Genomic DNA, 24,848 nt, shown 5'->3' on the forward strand with positions numbered 1-24,848 from the left:
TCCAGTACCATTTATGCAAAACTGTCAAAACAGACTAACATTAAATAATAAAGCATGCACGTTGAATTAAAGACCTTTATATCAATTTTCTGAGCTTTCCATACGAGCCCAGTTTTAAATACCCATTGCTATCTCCAGACCATCCCTGAGCCGACCATGCCACAGGCTGTCACCATCAGGCAGAGGCACATCCTCGTGTCGGGGCACGCACCGGTCTCAACGCAGACACCCTACGCTTTTCCTTTTTAAGACATCCCAAGAAATCTTATTTCCAAAGTCCTGCCATCAGATCAATGGCATGTAATCTGCCAACATCCGAAAGACTATTCTGGCAAGAGCTCATGCGGATGCCATCCTGTTATTCACGCATCACGGGTATATGCAATTTTTCTCCGTGTAGTCATGATTTTGGGCGATCCGCTTCCAATTAGGCTCATTTCACTTTCAGAAAGCCTTGGAAATTACAACCAAATGTGTTATTTTCCTCACTGCAAGATGTGCCAGGTTACCTGCCAGGAAGCAGAAGTGCTGAACAAACGAACCTCCCGATGCATTCATCCCACCGAGCTGAAACAGCGCAGCATGCAGAGGGAAAGCGCGACTGAAAAGCAAAAGCTCAGCCATGAAAACTATTTATAACGCTGCATTTGTTGCAGCTTTTACCTTTTATATTGGTGATGGAGGAAATAATGGCCTGGAACAATTGCAAACTTCTGTCGTTTTGAGATTTGCAGTGTCTTGCGCTCCAGACAAGATCTGGAGATGATAGCTCAGCTTCCAAACCAGTACTGAAGAACCCAAAGCTGCAGCTGGTGCTGGCAGAAGCGTTACGCACCCCAGAAGCTGGAGACAGCCTGCTCACAGTGACAGCTGCTGACACGCACCCTGACATCCTTACACCCGGGCTGCGTTACACCTCCCTGGAGTGCTGCCCGCGCTGCTATCTACCTGCAAAGCCTGGCTAAGAATCAGGCTGCCGGCTCTCCGGCTGACAACGAGTTCGGTGCAAAACAGTTCCCAAATGTCACGCTGGGGACCGAGGTGGCATTATTAGCAGCAGACGACAAACACTCAGAAAACTCTGCTTAATGGCATCAGGTAATGATGCTGAAAGATGTCCCCCAGCTTCTTCCTAAAGAAGTAATTAAAACCAGAGCACTACTCTTCACATTACGGATAACTGATGCAGACCTGCACATGAAATCAAGCCGCATTTTCCAAGATTAAGCCCACAATCTGCCTTTAATAGGTCTCTCGATGTTCCTCTGCCTTGTGGCAGCACACTGGGGCTCTGCACCAAAATCAGCTCCTTGCCGCAGAGACGGGGCCATCTCGGAGCAGCTCAGCGCCTTCTTCCTCCCCAAAAGCAACGGGAACAGGGCTGTGGAGGGTGCTGGCCATCCCACGCACCGCTCCTCCACGCACAACCTCCCAGCAAGGGGATATGGGAAGAGCAGTTGGAAAGAGGTAAGACAGACGGACCTGCACCAGAAATCCTCTTCTGCAAGAGAAATTTCAAAGGAAAACTCTCACGTATTACAGGACCAACAAGCCAGACCTTGCTTGCAAGCCAGAAGGAGCAACCTACTGCAGAGCAGCTCTTTGGAGCCTCCTGAGCCATCGGGAGGAGACCGGCATCCCATCTACTGTTACGGCAGCAGCAGGAGTTGAACCCGGTGCTGCCAGAGCCGAGAGAAGGGGCCTGGGTGCCTCTGGCAGCCATTGAATGGAGGCTGTGTCCCTGGGGACGGAGAACGCACGGGCAGCCCCGGGACTCGCTCGGGGCTTCTTCCTCTCCTCCGTTTTAAATAATAAATGTTTCATTGCGTTTCAGTGTTGGGAAGAACCAAGGATGTGAACAGTGCGAGCTGGAGAACAGGAAGGGCTTTTGGTTTTACCCACAGTTTAATCGAGGCTCACCAAGTTTTCTAGCTCCAAATCTCTTCTGCAGAAAATGAAGCTGAAGCAGAGGGACAAGAGCAGGAGTAGGCAGCACCACCGCCTGCAAGGTGACAGCCTACCAAGAACGATTCTAACGCGCGTGCAACGCACAGAAAACTGCGCTGGGTAAACACGTTATTAAAAAAAAACCTTAATGGAAGGAAAAATAAAAGGTTTTATAGCTTAACTGCTTTAGTGCTTGTGTGTCAGATCCAGGGACCAAGGCTAGACAGACACGCACCAGCCCCTGGAGCTGAGCACCTGTGCCTGCAGGACGGCCCAACCAGGCCCAGGGCTCCGCGCGCACGTTCCCTGTAAAGATTAATTTCCCTAACGCTCACAAGACGAGAGGCAGGACGTCCCCAGACAAGGAGTGGGAACTTTTGGTAGCGTTGGCACACGTCAGGCTGATTCCAGCCTGAGTGACCTGCGTTATACAAAGCCTCTGTCATCGCCAAAACGAGACGAGATCGAAGACGACACCTCCGGCTTCGCGTACACTGCAACTGCCTGCACGCTTTTGATTAAGATATTCATTAGCAGTATAGCCTACCATGTATTAAGCCCATCTTTAAGAACAAGCAGGGAGACCCAGAGAAGCGCAGGTTCTGGAGCGTGCCCCTCTTGGGATCCCTGTCCCAAGGACAAGATGGTAAATCAGGGAACAGTCAACACGGATTTAGCAACAGCAAGCCTTGCTTGTCCAACCTGATTGCTTTCTAGCAATGAAGAAAGAAGGGGGCAGACAGACGGGGCTGGAGCCGTGGACATGACACACCACCTCCCTTCCGCACCCAGGGACCGCGCTGGCTGGCAGAGCCCTTGCTGTCCCCTGTCTATCGGCCATGCCCAGGAGAAAATAGCTAAAAAATCACCTATTAAAACATAAAGGGGAAGTGGGGGTGGAGAGACACTAGCTGGGATGAAACCCCCCGCATTACAACTTTTTTTTTTTTCACCCTCCCCAGTAACAGAAAATGTCAAACAAAGTTTCAAATGATAAAACCACAACTGGGTGCTCAGAACTTCCCAGGCATCAGGAGAAGACCCCATGAGTCTTCAACAGACTTCAGAGCAAGCCCCAGCATCCTTCTTGGTGTTGTCATAACGGCTCTGGATCCGTTTCTGTGAAAGGGGAAAGGAAAACCCATCCACGCACACAGACGTTAACACACATTTCTCTTACTCCCCAAAGCGCTCATACTGCCTTTTGTGATTTGCATTCAGGGTATCGGTTCCTCTCTCTTTCAACACTGCAAGGAAATTAATTAACTGAATAGTAACTGTAAGTATCACAAAGCTTGGGAGGCTGAGACGGGAAATCTGAAGGTTAACCATCATATTTAATGTATGCACGAGATAAAAATCAGAATGAACTTCAATCGGGGAAGGATGAGGAGGCCATTGGCATTACTGTGATGTTGGTTGGCTTGTTTTTTCCAAGATTAAAGCCTATATTTTATCTTTATGATTTCAATTAAGCATTTTCCTCCTTTCTGGAGAGAGAGGGGTGTCATTCCTTACTACAGAATATGAAGCATCATTCCAAATGATTCAAGCACTGTGATGAAAGCCAGGTGAAAAGCAGAAGAAAATCCATCACTCCTCAGGCCTGGCTTTGTAACTAAAGGACAGCCCAGCTCTGGAAAGGATGCTCTGCTCCGAGCCACAGCAAGTGCAGACCTGTCCTGACCAGCTCCACGTTTAGGTCTATCCATCGTGCCTCGCCATGCACGTACCACACAGCGACCATCCTCCAGCAGCAACGCCGGTACCCGAGTACACGCAAAGCTGGCCTGTGAGGCTAGAGCGGGGTTTAGAAAGCTTCCCAAAATCTGCATGTTTTGACTGAACAGCTTCCAGCTTTGCCTTAGTATTCTTTCAGGCCAGTCCTCCTCTCCGAGCCAGACTAACAGTGGCTAACATGCACTAGCAGGGATATATCTTCGTCTACTGAAAATACGGAAGAACGCCATTTTGTTGGGTTTAGGTTGTTGATTTTTTTCTGAATGATGGTCTGTGAAATTATTTAGTAGAAAGTTTAGTGTGTACACACTATCACAAACACTCCTGCGATTCTGCAGTTATCCCCGATTTACACTTGCTTAAAGAAGAAAGCCAAACTGGAATTTCTCACTGTGAGCCGAGGAGAACGGCCAGTTATCTCTGGGAGCTGACTCTTCCTCTCTCCATCCCTGCGCTGACTTGGGTCTAGTCAAACGCGGGTATTTTCCTAGGACAAGCATTTCCCCTGCAAACAGAATTTAACGAGGTATTTACCAGCCAGACGTGAACAGTTTCACCAGACAGTGTATATTAGCAAAGCTCACTCTCCTAATTGGAATACCTAAAATAAGCTCCGTATAACAGCGTAATTGCATTTGCAGAGCGGGGAGTGTTAGGGAAGGTTGCGTTGCTTTTGCTGTGCTGGTCTAATTAATTTGGTAGAACTTGAGCACAGAGATAAGGCCCCAGGGACGTGTTGGGCTGGACCATTAATGCTGTATTTCAGCAGGAGGGCTTGGGGGGGAACGGGAAGCAGCATCCGATCCCTTCCGCGGCTCAGCTGTTCAGGTCCCTCTCCTTCCAAAGCCGCCCACTCCGCTCCGGTGGGCTGGAGGTTATCTGGACACCAAAGGACAATACTCCGAGCTCCTAATGGGAGAGGATCAATACATCTAAATATGCAGTGGCCCTAAAAAGCTCGCTGACCCATAAATTAAAGTTACTTTATTGACATGGTTAAGACAGTGTCAACATGCAGTTAAACACAGACTCTCCATTTCCCCTTTTTTGGCAGCAACTCCATCCTATTTTCCTAAGTGCCACCCAATTTAATTTTTACTACTTCAGCTGCATGTATAAGTGAAGAAAAGTGATCTTTCTCTTGCTTTAAATTAATCCTTCTCTTAGCAACTGCCTCCAACAACACATACACAGTGTAAAACACATGGAGAATTTTTAAACACAGGCTTAAGGTGCAAGAAGGAGCACACAGATTTTAGTCAAGATTAATGTATGCTCAGTTCTGCACAGCCCAAAGAAGAAGTTATTAAAAACATTTGTTTAGAAGCCAGCACGACACTTTTAAAAAGTCATACAGCAAACATTAAGACAGGTCTGGCTGCTGTGAAAATAGCTATGGCACATATTAGGCTGAGCTATTAGGAATGAATTGCTCCTATGCATACTGCAATCGAGATAATACAAAGAAAAAAAAATAATAAATGAGGGCTATGTAGTATTTTACAGGGCCATAAACACCAGGGGAAATAAAACATCTTTCTCTAAGGTGTAGCTTCCAATGCAAAAAGCTCTTATTCAAACCAGCGCTGCCTCAAGCTCCGCAGAGGAAAGGCTTTCCAGCTGCCAAGTGCCTCTTAAGGAGGGGAGCATAAATAACAACTCACGTAAAGTCATCATGACCCATCACTTCTGGTTTCATTCAAGAAGCAGACTGTGACTTTTTCTGGACCACACTCCACCATGAACAGCGTTCCCTCGCCAGAACCCAAGGAGTGACCAACATCTGTCTGACAGACATCTGGCGAGGGGCTCACATCCCGGAGAGGATAAGAACGCCGAGGCGTTGCACAGCCTCCCCGCTATCGGATGAGTAACGGAGCCTTCCAGGGAACAAAGCCTCTCCACCTTCAGTTTTGTAACTTGACTCAAACACATAAGACCACCACCCCAAGTCAGCCCATGGTGGCTCTCGCCAGACATTCACGTGTTCAGATCCCAAACCACTAAGTCAGTCAAACAATTTATGTGCTACCACCTACGGAGTACTGACCAAGATCCTACATAGAGCTGAACCCCTTTGCGTGCCTGGCCTTATGCACGCTTCTTATGCATTATTCCCCAGCCAGGCAGAAGGGATCAAAGAGATTTAATGGAGGTTCTCCTCCTCCTCTGCTCCCAAATACAAACTCCTTCACTCCTAAGAAGCTCTCTTAATACTACCTTGAATAAAGCAAGGAACAACAGATAAAAATAATGCAAATCCACCCACGATCAGAAGAAAAATTGCAGCTCCGGTTTTGGTTTCCAGCCATCTCAACTCTTCCTTGGTATCGAACTTCTGGTCTAACTCAGACGCTCAACTTTTGAACTTTTGTCTCTGCTCCTCACCACAAGGAACAAGCTCTCAGCTGCTTCGTACCCAGCCACAGAGTCTGGTCAACCACATATCAGTATCCGTATCTGTAGAGAACTTCATAGTTACACAACTGCCAGGATCGCGTTCTCCTTCCCCATCACCCACAGCACGCGTGATGCGGATACAGCAACGTGAGAGCTGAGAGCAGCACCGCTCGCTTTTGCCATGGACAACACAAGGTCCCAGGAAAACGGCACCTTCTTTGATTACCACCCCCAGAAACAGAGCAGGACAGACAATCACACAGCATCTGTAAATTACTGGGCTTACCTCGCACCACTGCGTTCTTTAATGAGACCGTTTCTTCCATGAGAAACTCTAAGGTTCCACTCCAGGTCAGTGTGCGCCACAGACCAAACCATCCCCAAACCTGCTCAGAAACCCTTTGGAGGGCTGAGGAAACCAGCTCAGCTCTCTTCTAGCAGGCAGAACCTCAAAATTATCCCAAATCATCTGGGTGATAACGCTCAGGATTAGAGCCCCTGTTTGCAAAGGGCCTGGTACCAACGGCCATCCATGAGTTAAAATAATGCAAATAACAACATCGAAGTGTCTGGGGAGGGGGGGTTCAGCACTCATGTCCACTGCTAAGGGAGATTCCTACAGACCCAGGGTCTGGAAGCAGCTTACAGCACACGCAGTCCCACAGCAGGAACCAAGTGCTGTCTTCTTTTTTTAAAAGTTGCCTTAAACACAAAGAATTGTATTACTGACATCTCATTTTCGCATGTGAGATTTCTTTCTTTTTATTGTGTAAGCCACCCACAAAAGTTTTTTCCCAAAGAACAGCAGGAATAATGATGCCAAAACACCCAGGGAGAGAGTTCGGAGCCGCAGCAGCGACACAAACCCCAGGCTGCACATCGGCTCCAGCTCCGTCAGTCCTCATTACCCTGCGACGTCCCAGACCGCGGCCGCGAGGATGTCCAAGAGCCAAGGAGAACGGGGTGGGAAGCTCAGAAACTGAAATATATCTCCAGCCTAACGGACACTGAAAATGTTAAACCCCAAAGAAAGGAATGAGCCAGAAAGTGTTTCACCACTCTCACCCCTGTGCGATACGGGGCGGGACAGCCAACCATCGCCAAAAGGCATTTTTTCCAATTTTTCTTTTTTTTTTTTCTCGAGTAAAACACTAAGTGGGCGGAGGGAGGAGAAATTCTGCATTTATTCTTCAGCACTCAAATACATGACAAAGCCTGGCTGCTAACGTGACAAAGACAAACCCAAGCAGTTATTAAGTCACCTGAGCACAGAGACAAGTTAAATAGCCCTTTTTGTCTCCGGTTTCCTCCTGTGCTCCATCAAAGGGAGCTCCTCCTGCTCCGGCACTACTGGAATCAGACTAATAACAGCCCTGCCTGGGAGAATAACGGGTTTCTATGGAGCGATAACACTACCTGATGCTCGTCTTTATTATATGGGATCTTCACACCATGACACTGTTTGTTACTAGGAGAGCAGTCTCTCCAAAAACCCTCCAAATCATAGGGGATAAAACCCCCCAAAAAACCACAGAAAGGGGATTTGAGCAGTTCCTCCTTCCATGTCTTCCCGAGAGTGATGCTCAGCAAAACATGGCTTTTCTTCTCATCGCCAGGACAACAACATGCAAAACCTGGCAGCTGCGGTGGAGAAGTCCTTCCCTCTGCTCCAGCTCAGGAGGTTTAATACCCATGTAAATACACGGCCTCATCTTTGGCAAATTCCTCTCTGCCCCCATGGAATTACGAGGCTGCTTTACAGCTCTCAAAGTTTTACTCTCGCTCCTTTTATTTACACCCAGTTAAACCAGATGTTTAACACTGATAATTTTTTCCATGCATGTAAAAGATAATACTGTTCACTTAGTCAGCTTTGTTGGTGGAACCCAAGGCTGAATGTGGGTTGATTTGGGGGTTTTTTTATTATTATTTTACAAGGAGGGGAATATGGAATATTACCTACTTATTCATCAGTAATCATCCTGCTTTATAAATTTTAAAACTTAGACATTTCAAATTTGCTTTCAAGTCTATGAAGCTTCAGAGAGCACTTCAATCGTGTGTTTATGCATTTCGCCAAAGTAATGAAAGCAACAGCTTCCACACCTGTTTGCCTGTCTTCCCAGAAGGAAAAATTAAATTCTCAAATCACAGGACTCCAGGAGCTGGGTCTTCTGGAAAAAAACCACCAGGGAAGAAGAGTCATAGAAATACTTAACAACACTGCCGATACCTGCACAGGAGAGACAGCAAGTGAGCGGGATCCCGATCCTCAGGACCGACGAGGGAAGGAGGAACGAGCGCAGGCGAGCGTGCCCCAGCAGTGCCGACAGACCTGCACCCCCTGATGACCCCAGCGAGAGCCAAGTTACAACAAAAAGCCCTTTATTAACGACCCCCAGGCACTCGGCAGGACGGGCTGAGGTGTCGCAGTGGGTTTGGGTACCAGGTACCCGCTGGTCTCCCCAGGAACCCCCCTCCCTGCTTCGCCCTGAGCATCCGCATCTCTTTGTCTCCGCATCTGCTCCAGCCGCGACAGAGCTGCTGCTTCACGCAATACCCCCCTGCGTCTCAAGCAGCTGCAAACAGCACAGAAGCAGGGGCAGAAAGGGAAGCAGGGCTACCGCGCGTCTGCTCGGTCACCAGCCAGGTGAGCTCCTCTCCTGCTCTGGCGGGTCCCAGACTCGCATCACTCCTCGCCCTGGTTTCACCATGCACGTTGAGCTGGTCCTCACCAACAAGCTCAGCGCACAGAGAGGAGAGCGCCGAACCACAGCCCCGCACAGAGGTGGCAGCCTAAAAAAAAAATTAGGATCAAGCCACCCCAGATGATGAGAGCCCACTGTGAGACCCTTGTCTCTGCATCCTGTGCATGGAGCATCCCCCACCCAGGAAAGCAGAGCTATTTCCAGCAGATATTAAATATTCACCCCCACACAGTAAGCCCAGCTCCACCCAGGCAATAGGACCCATCTGGTGGATTTAACCATGCCAGAGAAATGTAAAGACTTCAAAAAGAACCCAAAGCAGGCAGAAGTACTCTTGGCTTTGGGTGAGGGCTGAAACGCTAAAACAAAGGATGCTCCAGTCCTAAACGTACATCAGAGTCCCATATCACAGCATCGTCCTTTCCCATTGCAAAAGAACAGATTTTGCTCACACTGCCAAAAATCACCAGGAACTATGAAAATGCAATGAGGCTTCATCTTCCATCAATAAATTCATTTTTTTTTCCTATAGAGACTTTCACCCACCCTGGCAGCTGTATGCTAATTCCCCCTCAGCACTGCTTTATTATCACTTGGAACAGATGTTACAGTCGCTCCAAAACCTGGAGGTTACAAAAACTATTAACCTAATCTGGGCGCCAGGCTGAGGGTTTGTTGCAGAGCGTTTAGCAGCGAGGGGAACGGCTCAGCCCCATCCTTCTGCCGCGGCGGCCGGCGGTCCTCGGCAGCAGCACGGTCAGCAAGGCGGGCCAGGCTTTGCTCTCCCTGCAGGTAGAGACAGCCGCTTCTCCATCGCGGCACCCCAAACGATCAATAGCAATGACAGAATCGAAAACTAATTGATAAAAATCCCCTCAAATGTTGTAAGATGGAGAGATAAAGGGAGACAATGTGATTTACAGGCTTGTTCCAAAAACTCAGAGAAATTAGCTACAAGATCCCCATGGGTGTTAAAAACTTTGGCACAAATGCGGATGCAATAACTTTATTTTTTTGAGAGGGTGCCCGTCTTTGTTGGGATGTGTGTGCAAACAAAGTCGTTTCAACCACAGATAAACCCAACTGCGAAAGGTTCAGCATTCCCCATGGAGTTGATTTCTCCAGTGCAGCCCAGCGTGGCTCCTGAAGTAATTAATGCCAGAATCTATTTATGACCTTTGAATAAATTGTTCTTTTCTGAAGGGAAAGCTGTTAAACACGTTAGCAAATATAATTAAGAGGGAAGGGAGGGAGGGGGGTTTGACAAAAATCTGGAATTAAATCTCTCTCTAATTAGAAATGCTTCTTGCGACAACCTGGCTAGAAAAACCCACTCCCGAGCAGATACTGTAGTTTCATTAAAGCTTCCTCATTATCCTTCCTGAGATAACCGAGCTGTCAATACAAGGGAAATTTCCTTCTAACCTTTGTCACCCCTAAGAAAAAAGCGTTTAAGTGTCCCTCCACGTGGGTAAAGCTTGGCGACGTGCACCCGAACACGCAGAAGCTGTAAAGCCTTCCAGCAAGGGATGAGCAAAACACTTCTGTACGGTCCCGCTCGCCTTTCCCAGCCAGGGCGGCTTTATCCCGGCTGCATCTCTCCTCCTTCACCGGCCTCCCAGCCACAGCCACCGACCACGTTGCAAGGAACAGGTTTTGCTGCCCATAACTCAGGACATTTGACCAAGTTTGCCGTATCTCAGACTGAGTTCCCGTCAGAGACACTGATTGCATCATGCAGAAAGTCGCCAGGCAAAGCAGGTGGGAAGCGGCAGCAGTTAAAGCCGGGAACTCCCTTGAAAACGTCCTCGCTCCATCAGCGTGAGCATCCCTACTCCTGGCCACTGGAGAAGCCAAAACTCAACTGAGGTATGAGAAGGGTTAAAGCCAGTAACAGATCTGCAACGCTATCCAGCACCCAGCCCTCATCACTGCTAACGTGAAAACGCAGAGGGCAGGATGATTCACAGCTGGCAAGCCCCGAGATTTCTTAAGTTAGTTTAGAAGGCCCATCAAAAACTCTAGTTTTATGTAAAAATATTTGTGCTCAAGTAATACATTCTCCCGCATCTCCAGTTGGTTTCACAAACAGAAGCTGACCTACGCAGTGAGATGCTGGGTGACGCAGGGGCAGGTGGTGCAGGGACACCTCCCTGGGAATATCAGCTCCCGGCACAGACCAGTCCGGCACGGACAGCGCAAGTCGGCAAACCTCCGAGCAGCACTCACATTTCACGTCCTGCAACTTCATGCAGCAAAACGCTCCCTTTCGGAGGGAGCGCGGAGCTGGGCAGGCAGACCGCACACCCTGCCTGCCTCCCGGGCTGCTCGCTGCCGTCCTGGCTGACGCTGCGCTCCTGACCCCTTGGCAATGTGAAGTTCTTCGGTCTATTTTGTTGCTTGAAAACTGACAATTTTGCTAAAAGACACTGGTGTCCATCTGCAAGATTGCACATCTCCCCAGGAACAGACACCCCAGCCGGGCCTGCAAGCATCACCCAAGAGCTGGAAGGTGCCGCCTGCACCACAATAACGCTTAGTCCCCCAAAACCCAGAGCTCGGCGACCACCGTGGCCATCCTGCTCGAGACCTCGTGGGCTCTGCCCAACACCGCTTAGTTGGGTGCCAGTTACAGAGCCACGTTTCACTGCGCAGAGCGAGCACCTGCTTACAGAAGCGGCACTGAAGGAAAGCCCTGCGTCCGGTTCGCCCGCCCAAAGGGCAGAGGGCTGAGCCCGGAGCCGCGCTGTGCTGAGCAGCAATTCCCAGGAAACAGCCCAAAACCCTGCAGCAGCCTTACAAGAGACGTTAATCTATGAGAGGCAGGAGGGGGGGAAGCATAAAACTCTTCAAAGTAACATACTGAGCTTTCTATAAAAGTTTTTGTTTTATTTTCTGTTTAAAGTCACAATTATCCCACAGCTAACATGAGACTTGTCTTTTTTTCTGTCTCCTCCCCTCTCAAAGGCTTACCAGCGACTTTCTGGGAAGACTGCTCACATGAGAAAGTGCTTCCCACAAACGAAGGGTCTCGATACACGCACGAGCTTGCTCCCAACGCTGTGCATATTTCCTGTCCTGGGGATATGCCGCTCAGCCTGGGATTTCCAGTGTTTAACATACTCCAGCTCTTGTAAAAAAATAATTTTTATGTATCTATCTCCCATTACATATATATAACTATCTCTTTCTTGTCGCTTCTGCCAGAGACAAGCCCAGCCCCCACGAACAGGGCTCTGCTTCAGGGAAAACCTGTATCCTTGCATGAACTCCGATGCTCCCAGCCCAGCTGTGAACGCTCCGAGTACCTGATAAACCCAAAGGAGCCGAACAGCCCATCCTAGAAAGCAAACCCAGTTCCCGTAGCACATCTCACTCCAGAGCAGCCCGAGGGACGCGCGCTCAGCAAGGGCACGCCGATGGGTCCTGTACAAGACACTGTCTGGGGCTTTCCCGCAGGGACGGGGCAGCTCGTCCCATCTGCAGGTCTCGTGCTGCGCCAGCTCGGTCGCCGAGCGCAGGGAACGAACGCCGAGCTCCTGGCTGCTTGTGGCTTGGGCGAACATTTGTTTTCCACGCGGTGAATACTTCCGTCATGCACATGAGTTCAGCGGATTTCACAGATAATTCTGTGTTTGCAGCAGTAAACACAAATCACTTCTCCCGCTCCTCCCCTTTTTGATCTACAAGCCTCCTCTGTTCCCTCCTCAGCCCTTTTCAAATACCAGATGTTCTATTTAGCTGTAAACCACTATAAAACACAACAAAAGATATGAATGCTATAAAAGGGCCAATTTACTCCCCCCTCCATCAGCATTGAAGCATACGCTCAAAGAGAAAGAATAAATTTCCTCTACGGGAACCTTTTAACCTTCCCCCTCTCCCCGTTTATCGAACCCCGCTCATTCGCGGGCAGAGCTAAGGCCCCGACGCAGGCAAGCGCAGGCAGCTGCCCCACGCCACGGTCCCCGACGGAGCCGGGGTACGACGCGAAGCTCGCTGCCAAAGAGAGGACCGCACGCCCCGGGGAGGCGCGGATCCCTCCCGACCTCGCCGCTCTCCTCACATCCAAAGGCGGCATCTCCCCTCGCCCAACCAGGCTCGCCACCCGGCCGGCTCTCGAGAGCATGGAGCAGGGGAGAGCACGGAGCCGACACCGCTCCCGACAAGGGCGTGCAGGGCACCGCACGAGAGGGGAGATGCTCCTCAGGTCCAGCAAGCCTGGCAAATTCCATCCCCAGAAGTCAAGCAGCATGGCAGCAAAGAAAAGCTGATTGACAACTGGGTCTCCCCCACGGGCAACGCTACAGAGCGTACTGCCAGGGGAGTTCGCTGGATCACACCACCGAGGAGCCCAGCGAGCAGAGCGAGTCAGGATATGACTCAGGCTGGTGGCTTTCCAAGGAGGCGAAGGAGGACCTTCCAGCTGAATCCTTGCTGTCCAGACAGGGCAGGCCCACGGGTTACGAAACGAGAATAGATTTCACATTATCTCTTGCCACCCAAGCAACCGCGCGCTGGGCGGTAAAGAGACAAAGGGCAGGCGGCATCCTTTGTCCTTTGTCCTGTGACGGGAAAGGCTTGCAGCCTCCCCATCAGGGTGAAACAACTGTGCGGGGGACTTCAGAAGAAAAGGACTCTTAGAGATCTTTCAAAACAAGTTCTGCAGGGCTTGTTGGGCTGGGAAATTTGACAGCCAATATACTACTACTCAGTGACTTCTCCTCAGCGTTAACTGATTTTTTTTTTTTTAAGGAAGCATTGAGCCTACACACAGATTAGCAACCTGACCCATCCGCACCTGTATTTTTTCCAAATCTTTCTATGCTGGAGTCCTTTGGCTTTTGCTAGAGCAAGAACACCCTCTGACACAAGAGGAAAGGACTCAGATGGTCCAATTCCTTTTTAGAGATTTTAACCCTGTGAAAACCTTTCCAGTTAGGGCATCTTAGCTAAACTTTACCATTAACATGGACTGGACCCTACAGGGCTGCACTAGTCCAGAATGGGATCCCAGTCAAATATTCCCAGCAGCAGCAGCACTGTATCACACCCATGCACTGCGAATAAGCAGATCACAGTCACGGTGATAGCTCAGGTGCGATAAACCCAAGGTGTAAGAGACCCGGACAGCGGGTGTTCAAGCAGCAGTTTTGCTGTGCACGCAGCTATGCGCTTTGCTTGCTGGTTTGGCCGAACTTCACCCGCACTGAACTGCGGGCAGGAGAGCCCCGGCCCTGCCCGCCCCTCTGCTGCAGGCACGGGAGGCTCCGAGCCATCACCGAGGGCGGAGGGCAAGGAGGGGTTGCGTTCGAGTTGTATCATCGGATGAAGCACGGCCCTGAGCTGCAACCAAAGAAAACATAAGGGGAGAGGAAAAAAAGTCATTTTTATTAGAAACAGACCTTTCTCTTGAAGGGGAAATACAACACTGGGAAAAGTAATTTCATTAACGCTGAATTTGAAGTTGTCAAATGTAGACTGTAATTAATAGTTGCCCTGAAAATGAAGGCCCTTCCCCCTCCCGACGAAAGGAGCATCGGAGGGCACACGGCTTAGAATAAGGCAGCAGGACACAGCGCAGAGGTGGCAGGTGAACCCGGAGGCTGCTGTAGTCACCCCGAGGACATGCCCAAATTAGAGCCCTCAGGCTCATACCGACAGCAGAGCTGGGGGTGACGCAGGGCAGGCTGGCAGCAGGGACCAGACCAGGCTTCGCCCGGGGCCAGCACTCACTGCAGCGGCACCGGTGAGCCCCGCGGGTCCCGGGATGCTGCACGGACAGCTGGGCAGACAGATGGACCCGGCATTAACACGAGAGCGGGTCACCCCGATGGGGCACCCAGCAAGCCTTTGGGTGGGATCAGAGATGCGGGAAGCTGTGCTGGCTGCTGGGAGAGCAACCACGGGGACCGTTTTGAGGTTGCTGAGAGCCCAAGGGATCCAACTGATGTGAAGGGTAGTGAGAGGAAACCAGGGGGGGCAGGAAGCTGCTCTGCAGCTCAAAGAAGGAGGATCCATGCTTTTAAAAAAAAAAAAAAAAAAAATAATCGAAGCAGAGACAGTCTTCACTTCGCAGACGTGTTATCAAGCTCACTGTACCTACCTGCCTCCACCATCCCTCCACGTTAATCCTCTCCACCCCAACACACACCCCTTACGTGTGCAGTTAGCCCTCCACCCCCCCATTTGCACCGCACCCTACATCGATGGGATCCTGGGGCTCCCACCCCAGCTCTGCCCAGAGCACCCCGGCAGCCCCAGCCCGCGCTGCTGGGACGCGTGGGATCAGCGATTTGAGATACTACTGAACGCAGGCTCGGGGGAAATCAAATGGAGAAGGAGTGCAGGGAGAAAGCTCAAATACTGGGAAAAAAAGTTTGTCTCTTTAAAAAGGGACAAAGCAGCGGATCAAAAATGTGCCCTCAAGTCAGTCTGAAGCAATACTTCTGTCAGTGCCAAAAATCAAGTCCCTTCTGGTTCCAGATGAGCTGAAGAAAGCAAAGGGTCCGCAGCACCGGCCAGGGGCTCCCACACCCACGACACAGGGTGCTGGGTCAGCAGGGCACGGGCGATGCTCAACCCTTCGATATAACCACAGCCACAGCACACGCCTTGCTTGATCTAGCCTAAATTTGCGCAGCCCTAATTCCTCACCCAACTGCCTCGCTCAGACACAGCCACACGAGTTCAGCATCGCAAGCGCCATTGCCAGAAAATCGTCTGCTTCTCCCCGGAGGGACCAAGCAACAAGGTACCCCGTTTTCTTGGCGGTACACCCAGCACGAAGGATTGCCACCAAGAAGGATGGACAAGCCAAGCATTTTTTACAGCTCATCAACATGCTGTTGAAATAGAAGGCAGTTTCCAAGCCTGGTCCCAACTTGAAAAGCAACCAAATTGACTGGGTTTTTTTGGCTTTGTGTTTTTAAAGGCATCTATTCATTCAAGAGCCCGTTCCTGCTAGGTATTTAATGCAGGTATTTAACTCTCATCAGTCATTCTGGGGAGGGGAAAAAAAAAAAAGTTTTCACTACTTTTCGTGCTTCTTGGCATAACCAGCAGGATCCAGCTAACACTTTCCGTGTTCTTCTGCCCCAACACAACACATACGAGCCTTCAGCTGCAGGTTCAGTTCTCTCTTACAGTCTCACCAAAGAGCAAAAAAGAGGGTACTACCTCCAGCTAACGCAAGGTTTTCAGGTGCTATTTGACAGGCAGGAGGCACGAAGGGGGGCTGGGAAGAAAGACTGCAACCCGTTCCTATTTGGAAGGAGCTCACGAGTTGGGCCGTCCGAGACAGAGCACCTTTTTTCCCTTTGTACAGCTCAGCACATCCGAACGGGAAGTCACCGAGACACAGTAAACAGTGATATGTAACGAGGCCATTTTTTATAGCCATTTTTGGAACAGAACTCAATTTCAAGCAGCAGAGAGTAAATAAAAAGCCAGAGGACCTGAGCAGGGTAAATCCGAGAGTAGCTATGCAGACCTTGCTCAAACAACCCAGTCAGCTCCGATAACACTGAATTATATTTAACTACTATCATGACATACGGAAGTAATTACAAGCATTGTAGCTATAAAGCCTTCAAGCGGCACGTTAAAAGTCCCAAAGCCTTGTGAATAATTACTGGTACCAAATACTCCAACGTGCCTTCATCTCTCATATACCTGGGGGAAGCAGTCGCTACCAGCCACCTGCTCCCAGCTGGCATGGCAAACGAGCACCTACATCATCAATATATACGAGTTTGATACCAAATTGGTGCCATCCTTCAGAAAAAACACCAGCCATGAAGCCGTCTGACAGTTCAGTCGGGTGTAGGGCATTACGCCCATCCATCGAGGGAAGGCAGTTGTCTGCGTGGTTCCTTAATAAGAGCAAAACAGAGCTGTGGGCAGCCAAGTCATCACGCCAATTACGTTGCCTGTGTCTCATCAGTCTCAAGAGCCCTAATAAAACCTCCAGGCACTGCAGACCGAGATGGATTATCTCTAGAGAGATGTCAATATGCTTCAGAATAAGAATCCTTAATGAGCTGACCATTACTGCTAAGGTAAAGCCTGTACACACACAAATGCACAGATTAAATACACGGCTGCTTCATTTCAAGTATCCAAGAGATTATGAAGCAGGAAAAAAAGCTGTTTAGCAGCGTCCAGGCCAACCTTAAAGGAAGCGTGAATGCAACATGATATATCAACGGGAGTCTTCACATGAAAACAAATTGCATGATCAAGGCCTAGAAGCGCACAACCGCTTTGCTGTAGGTACCAATTCCCATCTGTCCGCACACACAGAGGAACGTCAGAGTTTTGGCAGGTAACACTGCAACGGCGTGCTCAGCCAGCCAGGACAGGGGCAAGGGGAAGAGGGGCCACGAGTCTGGGGACTGCTGCTTCTTTTCTTAGTTGTTCTCCCTTGAAGGGACCCACATTTCCTTCAGCTGCAGAGATTTAGGAGCAGAAACGCTCCTGGAGCGGGGCTGGAGGGCAGAGCACACGCCGAGACCCCTCGGACACACTAGTGATGGTGTCAGGCCCTAACACACCTTGCACACCGGCTCGCCTTCCCTCACTGCTTCTCAAGCACCCGCGACACAAACACTTTGCCAAGAGGCGCGCATTCCCATATAGCCTCCACGGCATCGCTGCCAGCACCCAGGGGGTGAACCAGGTCTGCTAGACGCCAGGGGAATTAAACCAGGGTGCTGGGATGCCACCAGAGAAAGGGCAGTGACCCGGCACCCTGCAAGCAGCTCCCAAGTCTTCCATCTTCAGGGATAATCCCTGATCAATCCCCAACCTGCAAAGGTGTCCGGCACAGCTGACCTGGCCCCCCGTGAGGTTTCTGCCCGAGGACCTGCCTGCACAAAGCACAGCGCCCGAGCGGGGAGCAGCCTGCGGCAGGGCTCGCCCGAGCTTCCCTACCACCATCGGTACGCATCCAAGTCCCCGTCAGGGAGGATTAATTTTATCTAAGGCAAATGCGAAAAAAAAAATAATTTAAAAAAACACAAACAAAACACACACCACCAAATATCAACCTCACCCAAACGTGCAATTTTTTTATTGCACAAATTTTTTACGCCTCGCCATGCTGAAACAGAAGTGAAGCGTCATTTAATTTTGTATAACAAAATTACAAATTCAAACCTAATTAATTATCAATGAAAATCCAAAGCTCGGAGATCTCCTATCTTACTTGCAAAGGGAGCTTGGGATGCAAGAACAGCTGTACCACGCAGTGCCAGAAGACTGGAAGTCAGTGCCAGCTACAGGGGAACGGGGAGTGAAGCGGGGTTCTGGAGACGGCTCTGCACAGGGACGGGGAGAAACGCTGTACCGAGCGCTGCGCACAGGGGCTGCAAGCCTGAGGGGTGCTACATCTGCTCACATTTGCAAATAAAGACGTCCTTTACATCACACTCTCTCAGTCAGCTGGCAAACCAGCTTGAATTACACCCCCTAAAATCCAATCACAGTAATAGACATAATGATCAATAAGTACCCAGGGCAAGTACACGCATCCCACTTCCCAGCTCCCCAGAAACGGCCTCTACAGCAAAAGCAATTAGCAGAACTGAAGGTTTACTCTGGGCTCATCAAAACTGGCCTCACGTCCACGAACTCTCAGAAGACAGCTGGGCTTTCAGACTTTTTTCCCTGCTTGTTTTGTTAGTCTCTGTGGAGGTTCAACAACTTTGGGTCATCCCGCCCTGCCAGGCGGCACCAAGCGCTGGACTCGGGTCTCTGGAATCGAGCATGAGAATAAAGCAAACTTGAGATCGCAACTTAATGAGGTGATTTTACTCATTTATTCAAACGTCAAGTAGTAAACTTCTGCTGTGTGGCCAGCCCGGCCCTTTCACCAGCCTGGTTTCCCCGCTGAACAAGCACGGGAAGGTTTTAGGAGGAGGGGGACCCCGGTTCACCTCTCCGTAGCAGGGAGCAGAAGCCCCTCACTGTGCTGCGAACAGAACCCGATGCTCTAATGTCACCACATAGCACACTTCCGAGGGATCCAGGTAAAAACAAATCAGCATTCAGGGGGATTTAAAAAAAAAACAAAAACCCATCAACAACCAAAAACTACAAAACAAACACACACCAGTGCCTGGATCTTAAAGCATTTCTTTGCAGAGAGTTGTGATTTCCCCTCTGGCCTTCGAAACAATGCTCATCTCAGGCAAAAATCTGTTTCTCATTACACACCTGCACAACCCCATTTAATTCACCGAGAAAGGTGGATGACAGAATATTACTGGGTGTTTCAAGTCTAGCACAAGTGTCTTGCCCCTGGCATTCTGACTGAATAATAAAAAAAAAAAATCTCTGTAGTAAGGCAGACGGTTGGTTAGCCAGCCCAGCCAGTCAGGCAAAATGTGCATTTATCATCAAAAACAACCTCTGAAGTTTCTAGGCACTGTCTTGCACATCCCTACCCCCATGTCCGAGCACATCACCGCACTGTGACAAAGATGGGTTCCTACACTCTTCTTCTGAAATTTGGCCCAGAGAGACTAAACCGCTCCCCGATAGCTGCAGCGACGTTTGTCCCCAGCCTGCCTGGGCTCAGACCCCCATCCTCCTCCTCCCCAGGCTGCCAGCGCCGCGGATGCACTGAAGGTAAATAAAGAGCAGCAAGATACCTCCTGTCTTTAGCCACCCCGAGGGAGAAGCCAGATTCCCAAACCCAGGAACTGCCAGAGAAACACCAAATACATCAGAGCAAGTATAAAGACTCGAGTCTAGATTAATCCGGGTCCCACCCTGACCGAGGACAAGCACCAGCTGAGCCTCGCCACAGCATCCACCGCCACGCCAGGCGATGGCTCTGCTCGTCCCCGTGGGCTCAGCTTTGGCAACCAGGTTCTCGCAGAGGTGGCCACCAAAGCCATCCCATCCAGCCCGTTCCCTTCAGACTCCTAAAGGCAGGAAAGCAGCCGGGCGTGGGAGGCAGAAGGCAATCCCATGAAGGCCAGCTGGGCTGTCAACTCACAAACTCACACCTCCAAGAGGCAACACCTGCCTGGGCAAGGGTAGCAAGAGCTTCCTTCCCAAACTGCATCTTCCCTGGATCGCAGCTACCATTTTTAAACCCATTCTTAATTCCCCACAGGCCAAATAAACCAAAATTAGGTTTGTAGGGCTATAATATTCCTTTAAAAGACAAAAATGCCTAGTATGCCATTCTCAGCATGTTCTAGGAAAGCACTAGTCCCTGCACATCTACGGCTCCAGTGCGACAGTTTATATTTGGAAACGTCAGTTTGTACGGAAGACAGTTTGATCTGCCTAGGGCCTGGAGAGCTAAGAGGAAATCTCGCAGCACTGTTCCACCCCGAAGAGGCATCAGTACGTGTTGTTATTTACTCTGCGCCAACGCGACAGCTGACCCAGGCTGGTTTTCGCCCTACGGTTGGGGCTTCCCGCCCCAGCGCTCTGCAGGATCAAGGTGACTCTGCAAGCGAGCAGCGACATCCTCGCGTTCACGTGCACGCGGCAAAACGCGCTTCACTCCCCCAAAGCGCGGCTCCAAGTTTTGGGCCTGAACGCCTTGCAGGGGAGCTGACGGCCGCCGGCTGTCCTCGACCACAGCAGCTCCCCCAGCACACAGGGTTACGTCTTGCTGGGCGAGGAGCCCGAACAGATGAAAAACACCGTTGCCCTGGAAGAAAACTCAGGTGGAAGAAGGGAAAGGCACTTGCTGGGTAAGCAGCGTGCTTGCACAGCACATATCCAGAACTCACGTTAACGTTATACATTATTTATCTTTGAATGCTTCATTATCTATCTTTGGATGCTTCAATAAAGTTAAAGAGAGTCTCGCTTGCCCTTACTACCAGGAAATTTCCCTTCCCTTTTACCAATGAAACCTGCTGCTGTTCAAAAAAAAAAGGGCAACAGTTTTCTGTCCACTTGTCAAGGCAGGGGCTGCCGGGTAGGGAGGACAAAGTACCCCCTTCATTTGTTTCTAATTGATTTCACTTCCCGATTCCCATGCAAATATTGCGCAGATCGGCTTGCAAAAACATAAGCAGAGCATTTAAACCCAAAACAACCAGAGCTGACTGTGGGTTTGGGTTTGTTGGGTTTTTTCCATTTGTTTAAGCTTGCTTCCATCAAAACAACCAGAAATTGCAAACACTTCCATGGAGGGAGCCCTAAAACTTTAAAGGTCCCAGACCTGGAAGCAGCAAGGAGTGCGCTGCAGGCGGGGGGGGGGGGGGGGGCGGGCCGGCCGGAGCACAGCTGGGGCCCCTGAGCCCAGGCCTGAATTATCAACCCGCTGCCCCCCCAATTATTACCCGCTGCCCCCCCAGTTATCAACCCGCTGCCCCCCGAGCCCCGTCCCGGGCGGGGGGGGGACGGGCACCGCACGGCCGCGCTCCTTGCCCACCCGAGCTCGGGACGGGCTTGCAGAGCACCAGAGTCTGAGGGGGTTTATTTATTTATTTGCTTATTTTGCAGTTAATCTTCCCGGGCAAAGTTTCGTGCCCAAGGCCAGCACCCCCCCGCACCGCCGGCTCCTCCGGCACATCGCAGCCGAGCTCGGGGCTCGTTAAAAACCCCGAAGCAATCCCACCTCCTCCTCCCAGCCGCCTTATTTGCTTTTGTTTCGCGAGGGCTGTAAACAGAAGGGGGGATGGCTCCCTCTTTCCCGGGGTGTTTTCTCGCCGCCCCGGAGCCCTTTCCCGTGCGGCCGCGGGTCCCACCGGCGCTGCCCCCCCGCCACCGCGGCGCGAGCGGAGAGACCCCGGGAGCTCCACGCGGGGGGGTGGGCTGAAGGGCAGTGGGGGGGGGCTGCAGCAGACGTCCTCCCACGCACCCCCCCAAACCCGCTCGCTTTCACGCACCCCACGAAGTTTGGCGAGAGCAAGCCCCGCATCCAGGGAAGGAGGTGCTCGCGGGGGTCCCCCCTCCGCCCCCCCATCCCCTCCTACCTGGGACATCTGCGGCCTGAAGTTGATGTCCTTGAGGTCGATGGAGCCGGGGGAGAGGTTGTGGAGCAGCTGGCAGAGCAGCACCCCGTCCCGCAGCGCCTGCGCCAGGTCGAAGACCACCGCCGAGGGCCAGACCACCCGGTGGTTGGGGGGCAAAACTTTGCAGTCGATGAGCCAGCGGCCGCACTGCCGCCACTCCTCCATGGCCGCGGTCCGACGGGGCCGCCGCCCCGCTCACACACCCGGCCTTCCTCCCCCTCCTCCCCCTCCTCCTCGCCGCGGCTCAGGGGCAGCGGGCGGCTGCCCGGGGGGCTGCTCTGCACCGCCGCGCCGCGCTACCGCCCCGCTCCATCGCCGCCCGCCGCCCGGGGAAGCATCGCTCCGCGCCGGGGCTCTGCGGAGGAGGAGGAGGAAGGAGGAGGAGGAGGAGGAGGAAGGGGGGCGGCGCGGAGTTTTCCGGCGGAGGGCTGCCCCTGCCCCCGCTGCGGCCCCACCGCCTCGGCCGGGGCTAGGCGCGCCGCATCCTCCGGGGAACAAAGCGGGGGGGTGCGGGGGGTGCAGGAGCGGGGCGCACGGCTGGGGCCGCCCCCGCGCAACTTCGTCCCCCTGCCCCGAGGAAACTTGCCGCCGAGGGGCCCCACCTGCGCTGCCGCGGAGCTGGCGCTGGGGATGCCGCGGGTGTGAGCTTGCTGCCCCCGGCCCGGGCAGGCGGGAGGAGCTCCCGGTCCGCCCCCGCCGCCCCTTTGTCTGCGGGAGCCCGGGCTCGGCACGGCCCCGGGCCGCGGCTGGGAGCAGGGGGCGGGGTGCGCTCTACGCCGCCTTGGCTCTTCTCCCAATTCATTTATTTTTTTTTCCTCCCCCCCCCCCTCCCCTTTTTGTATCCCCACGCTCCCTCCTGCCGCTTCGCTCCCAGCTCCGGGGAAGCCGCTCCGAGCCGCGGTGCAGCCGGGGTGCCCCCCCCCCCGTCCCCGTCCCCGGGCCCCCCCTGCTCCCACCGCCCCCCCGCACACGCACGGCCCCGCTCGCCGGGGGCAGAGGCAGGACCCGGCCCGGGGCTCCCCGCCCTCACACACAACACCCCGCTTTGTCTGACCGTGCGCTCCCACTCTTCAGCTCATGTTTGGGTTGCAACTAGTGCAGGGGAGATGTTTAACCCAAACAAGCTATCGTATTCCTTGACTTTCAAACATGAAGACAACTCCTATAATTAATTACCAGTATATTTATTAAAGACCTCAACTCTCAGCCATTAACTCCTTGGCAGCAAACTCTTGAAAAATCTCTAATTTTCACTGGTGGCTTCCATCCAAATCAGCACAGTTCAGAACAGCCTCTTTTCAAATCTGTTCTGAGTTTTCTTCCGAGATCCTCTCCCCAGAGTTCGTCGATTAATTTCCAGCCTGGCTTTCCAGATAGCCAAAACCGGAAGCCGAGACTGGGACGAAGGGAAGCTATTAACCTGGATGTCAAACAAATGCAACGCTAATCTCTTCCAAATGTAGCCAAGCGGAGATAAAGAAGAAAGAGCGACTGTACTGGCATGATCCTTCATTTTCAATGTAGGAAGGAGGATTCCTCCAAAGAACGAAAAACAATTGTTTAATATTCCAAGGAAAGCTTGGTAGGGGCTTTTTTCCTTTAAGAAGGCGCTCCTTTTAGCCTGATGTGGTGGCACTCGGTCTGTTGCGGCTCTGGCTGCGCTCGATGCCCGTCGCCCCTCTGGCAGGGCAGGTAAGCGTCGTATGATCCAAGAGGGAGCAGCGCCCATATGCCCCGGTCCCACGATCAGAGCTAACACCCTGCCCTGGGTGTATTCAGGACCACGCCGATTTCGGCCTGCCGTTCCCCATACCCTGCGGAGGTGATTTCTCAGAATAATTTTCTCATTCTTTTAGTTCTTCATGAAGCTTTTCTTTCTGGTCTCCCGCTAGGTCTCCGACAGCACCCACTGGGCAGGAATCACAAGGCTACTGAAAGGAGTGGAGTCCCGCCAGGGATAATTTTGGTTGACTCTGTATTAGTCTGCCTTGTGAGGTCAGGTCTGTAGGTAGAGGACAACAGAGGAGTTTATTATATGTGTATAATTAAAGCTGCTAGCTACAGCCTGGCTTTTTTACTGCGTAATAAAAAGTGTACTTGGCCCCTGGACACTTAGGAACAATCACCGCAGCTGCAAAGCCAGCATCTGTGTGGGAGGTGTTGAAGCAAGTAGGCTTCTCACCTACCTCTGCAACAATCAAAAGGGCTGCTGGCAGAGGTGCTTTTGATAGCAGAAAAAAACAAAAGAAAAAAAACCCAAAAAAACCCAAAAACCAAAACCCCAAAAACCCAAACCTGTCAGGAAAGGCTCCGTGAAGAGCGTGTATCCAGTGCAGAGTCTTGTGGGCTGCGAGTTGCAGATTACACAGTGTCCTCAAACAGGACGAGGTACACGAGGAGGACCCAGACCCTGCTCGCAGGATGCACCTGAAGCCAAAAGGGAGATTGCATAGATTGAAGAGGTTGAATTTTGTGCTAGAGCTGGTGCTCCCCTCTCCTGCCCCTTGACACTGCTGGGAATGACAGCCAGGGCAGGACAGGACAGGACAGGACAGCCAGGACAGGCCAGGACAGCCAGGACAGCCAGGGCTGAGGCTGCTGACCCCCAGGCAGATGCTGACACTACCCTCTGCTGGGGACCGAGCGTGGAGCATCTCCTCTCCGCTAACGGCCTTGGCTGTCCGTGCTTTTATTACTTTCTTGCATGAGAGGAGCCCGAGAGGTGAGTGAACGCACCAGAAAGATAACAGAAGGAACGTTAGGCTTTGTCCTGCCAGAACGTCCCAGTAACTACACGCAAGGAGACTGGCAGGCGGCTCTTGCCAGAGGGCGGCTCTTGCCACTGCCGCCTGGGTCCCAGCGCAGGGGGGTGTCAGGGGGTACAGGGCTGGTGAAGCAGCGGCTCTTTGGCACCGTAACGGAGCTCTTGGGAGCATCACAGTCCAGCATGGGATAGGCAAAAGGAAGGAAGGAAGGAAGGAAGGAAGGAAGGAAGGAAGGAAGGAAGGAAGGAAGGAAGGAAGGAAGGAAGGAAGGAAGGAAGGAAGGAAGGAAGGAAGGAAGG

At 51.8% G+C, this 24,848-nt stretch overlaps 1 protein-coding gene across 4 annotated transcripts in view; it reads right to left on the reverse strand.

The window, feature by feature from the left end:
• VAV2 (vav guanine nucleotide exchange factor 2) overlaps positions 1-22,480 on the reverse strand; it is a 147,045-nt gene extending 124,565 nt beyond the window's left edge. Inside the window, exon 1 of one of the 4 annotated variants that reach the window (XM_075772758.1) lies at positions 21,746-22,474. In XM_075772758.1, coding sequence (XP_075628873.1) covers positions 21,746-21,949 — 204 coding nt within the window. In that variant the 5' untranslated portion in view covers positions 21,950-22,474. Of the gene's footprint in view, positions 1-21,745 lie in introns of all 4 variants that reach the window. The other 3 variants (XM_075772757.1, XM_075772755.1, XM_075772754.1) reach the window with 3 other exon arrangements.
• Positions 22,481-24,848: the final 2,368 nt, after the last annotated feature.

The sequence above is a fragment of the Balearica regulorum genome, chromosome 20, assembly GCF_011004875.1.
Source record: "Balearica regulorum gibbericeps isolate bBalReg1 chromosome 20, bBalReg1.pri, whole genome shotgun sequence".
Classification (NCBI taxonomy): Eukaryota; Metazoa; Chordata; class Aves; order Gruiformes; family Gruidae; genus Balearica; species Balearica regulorum.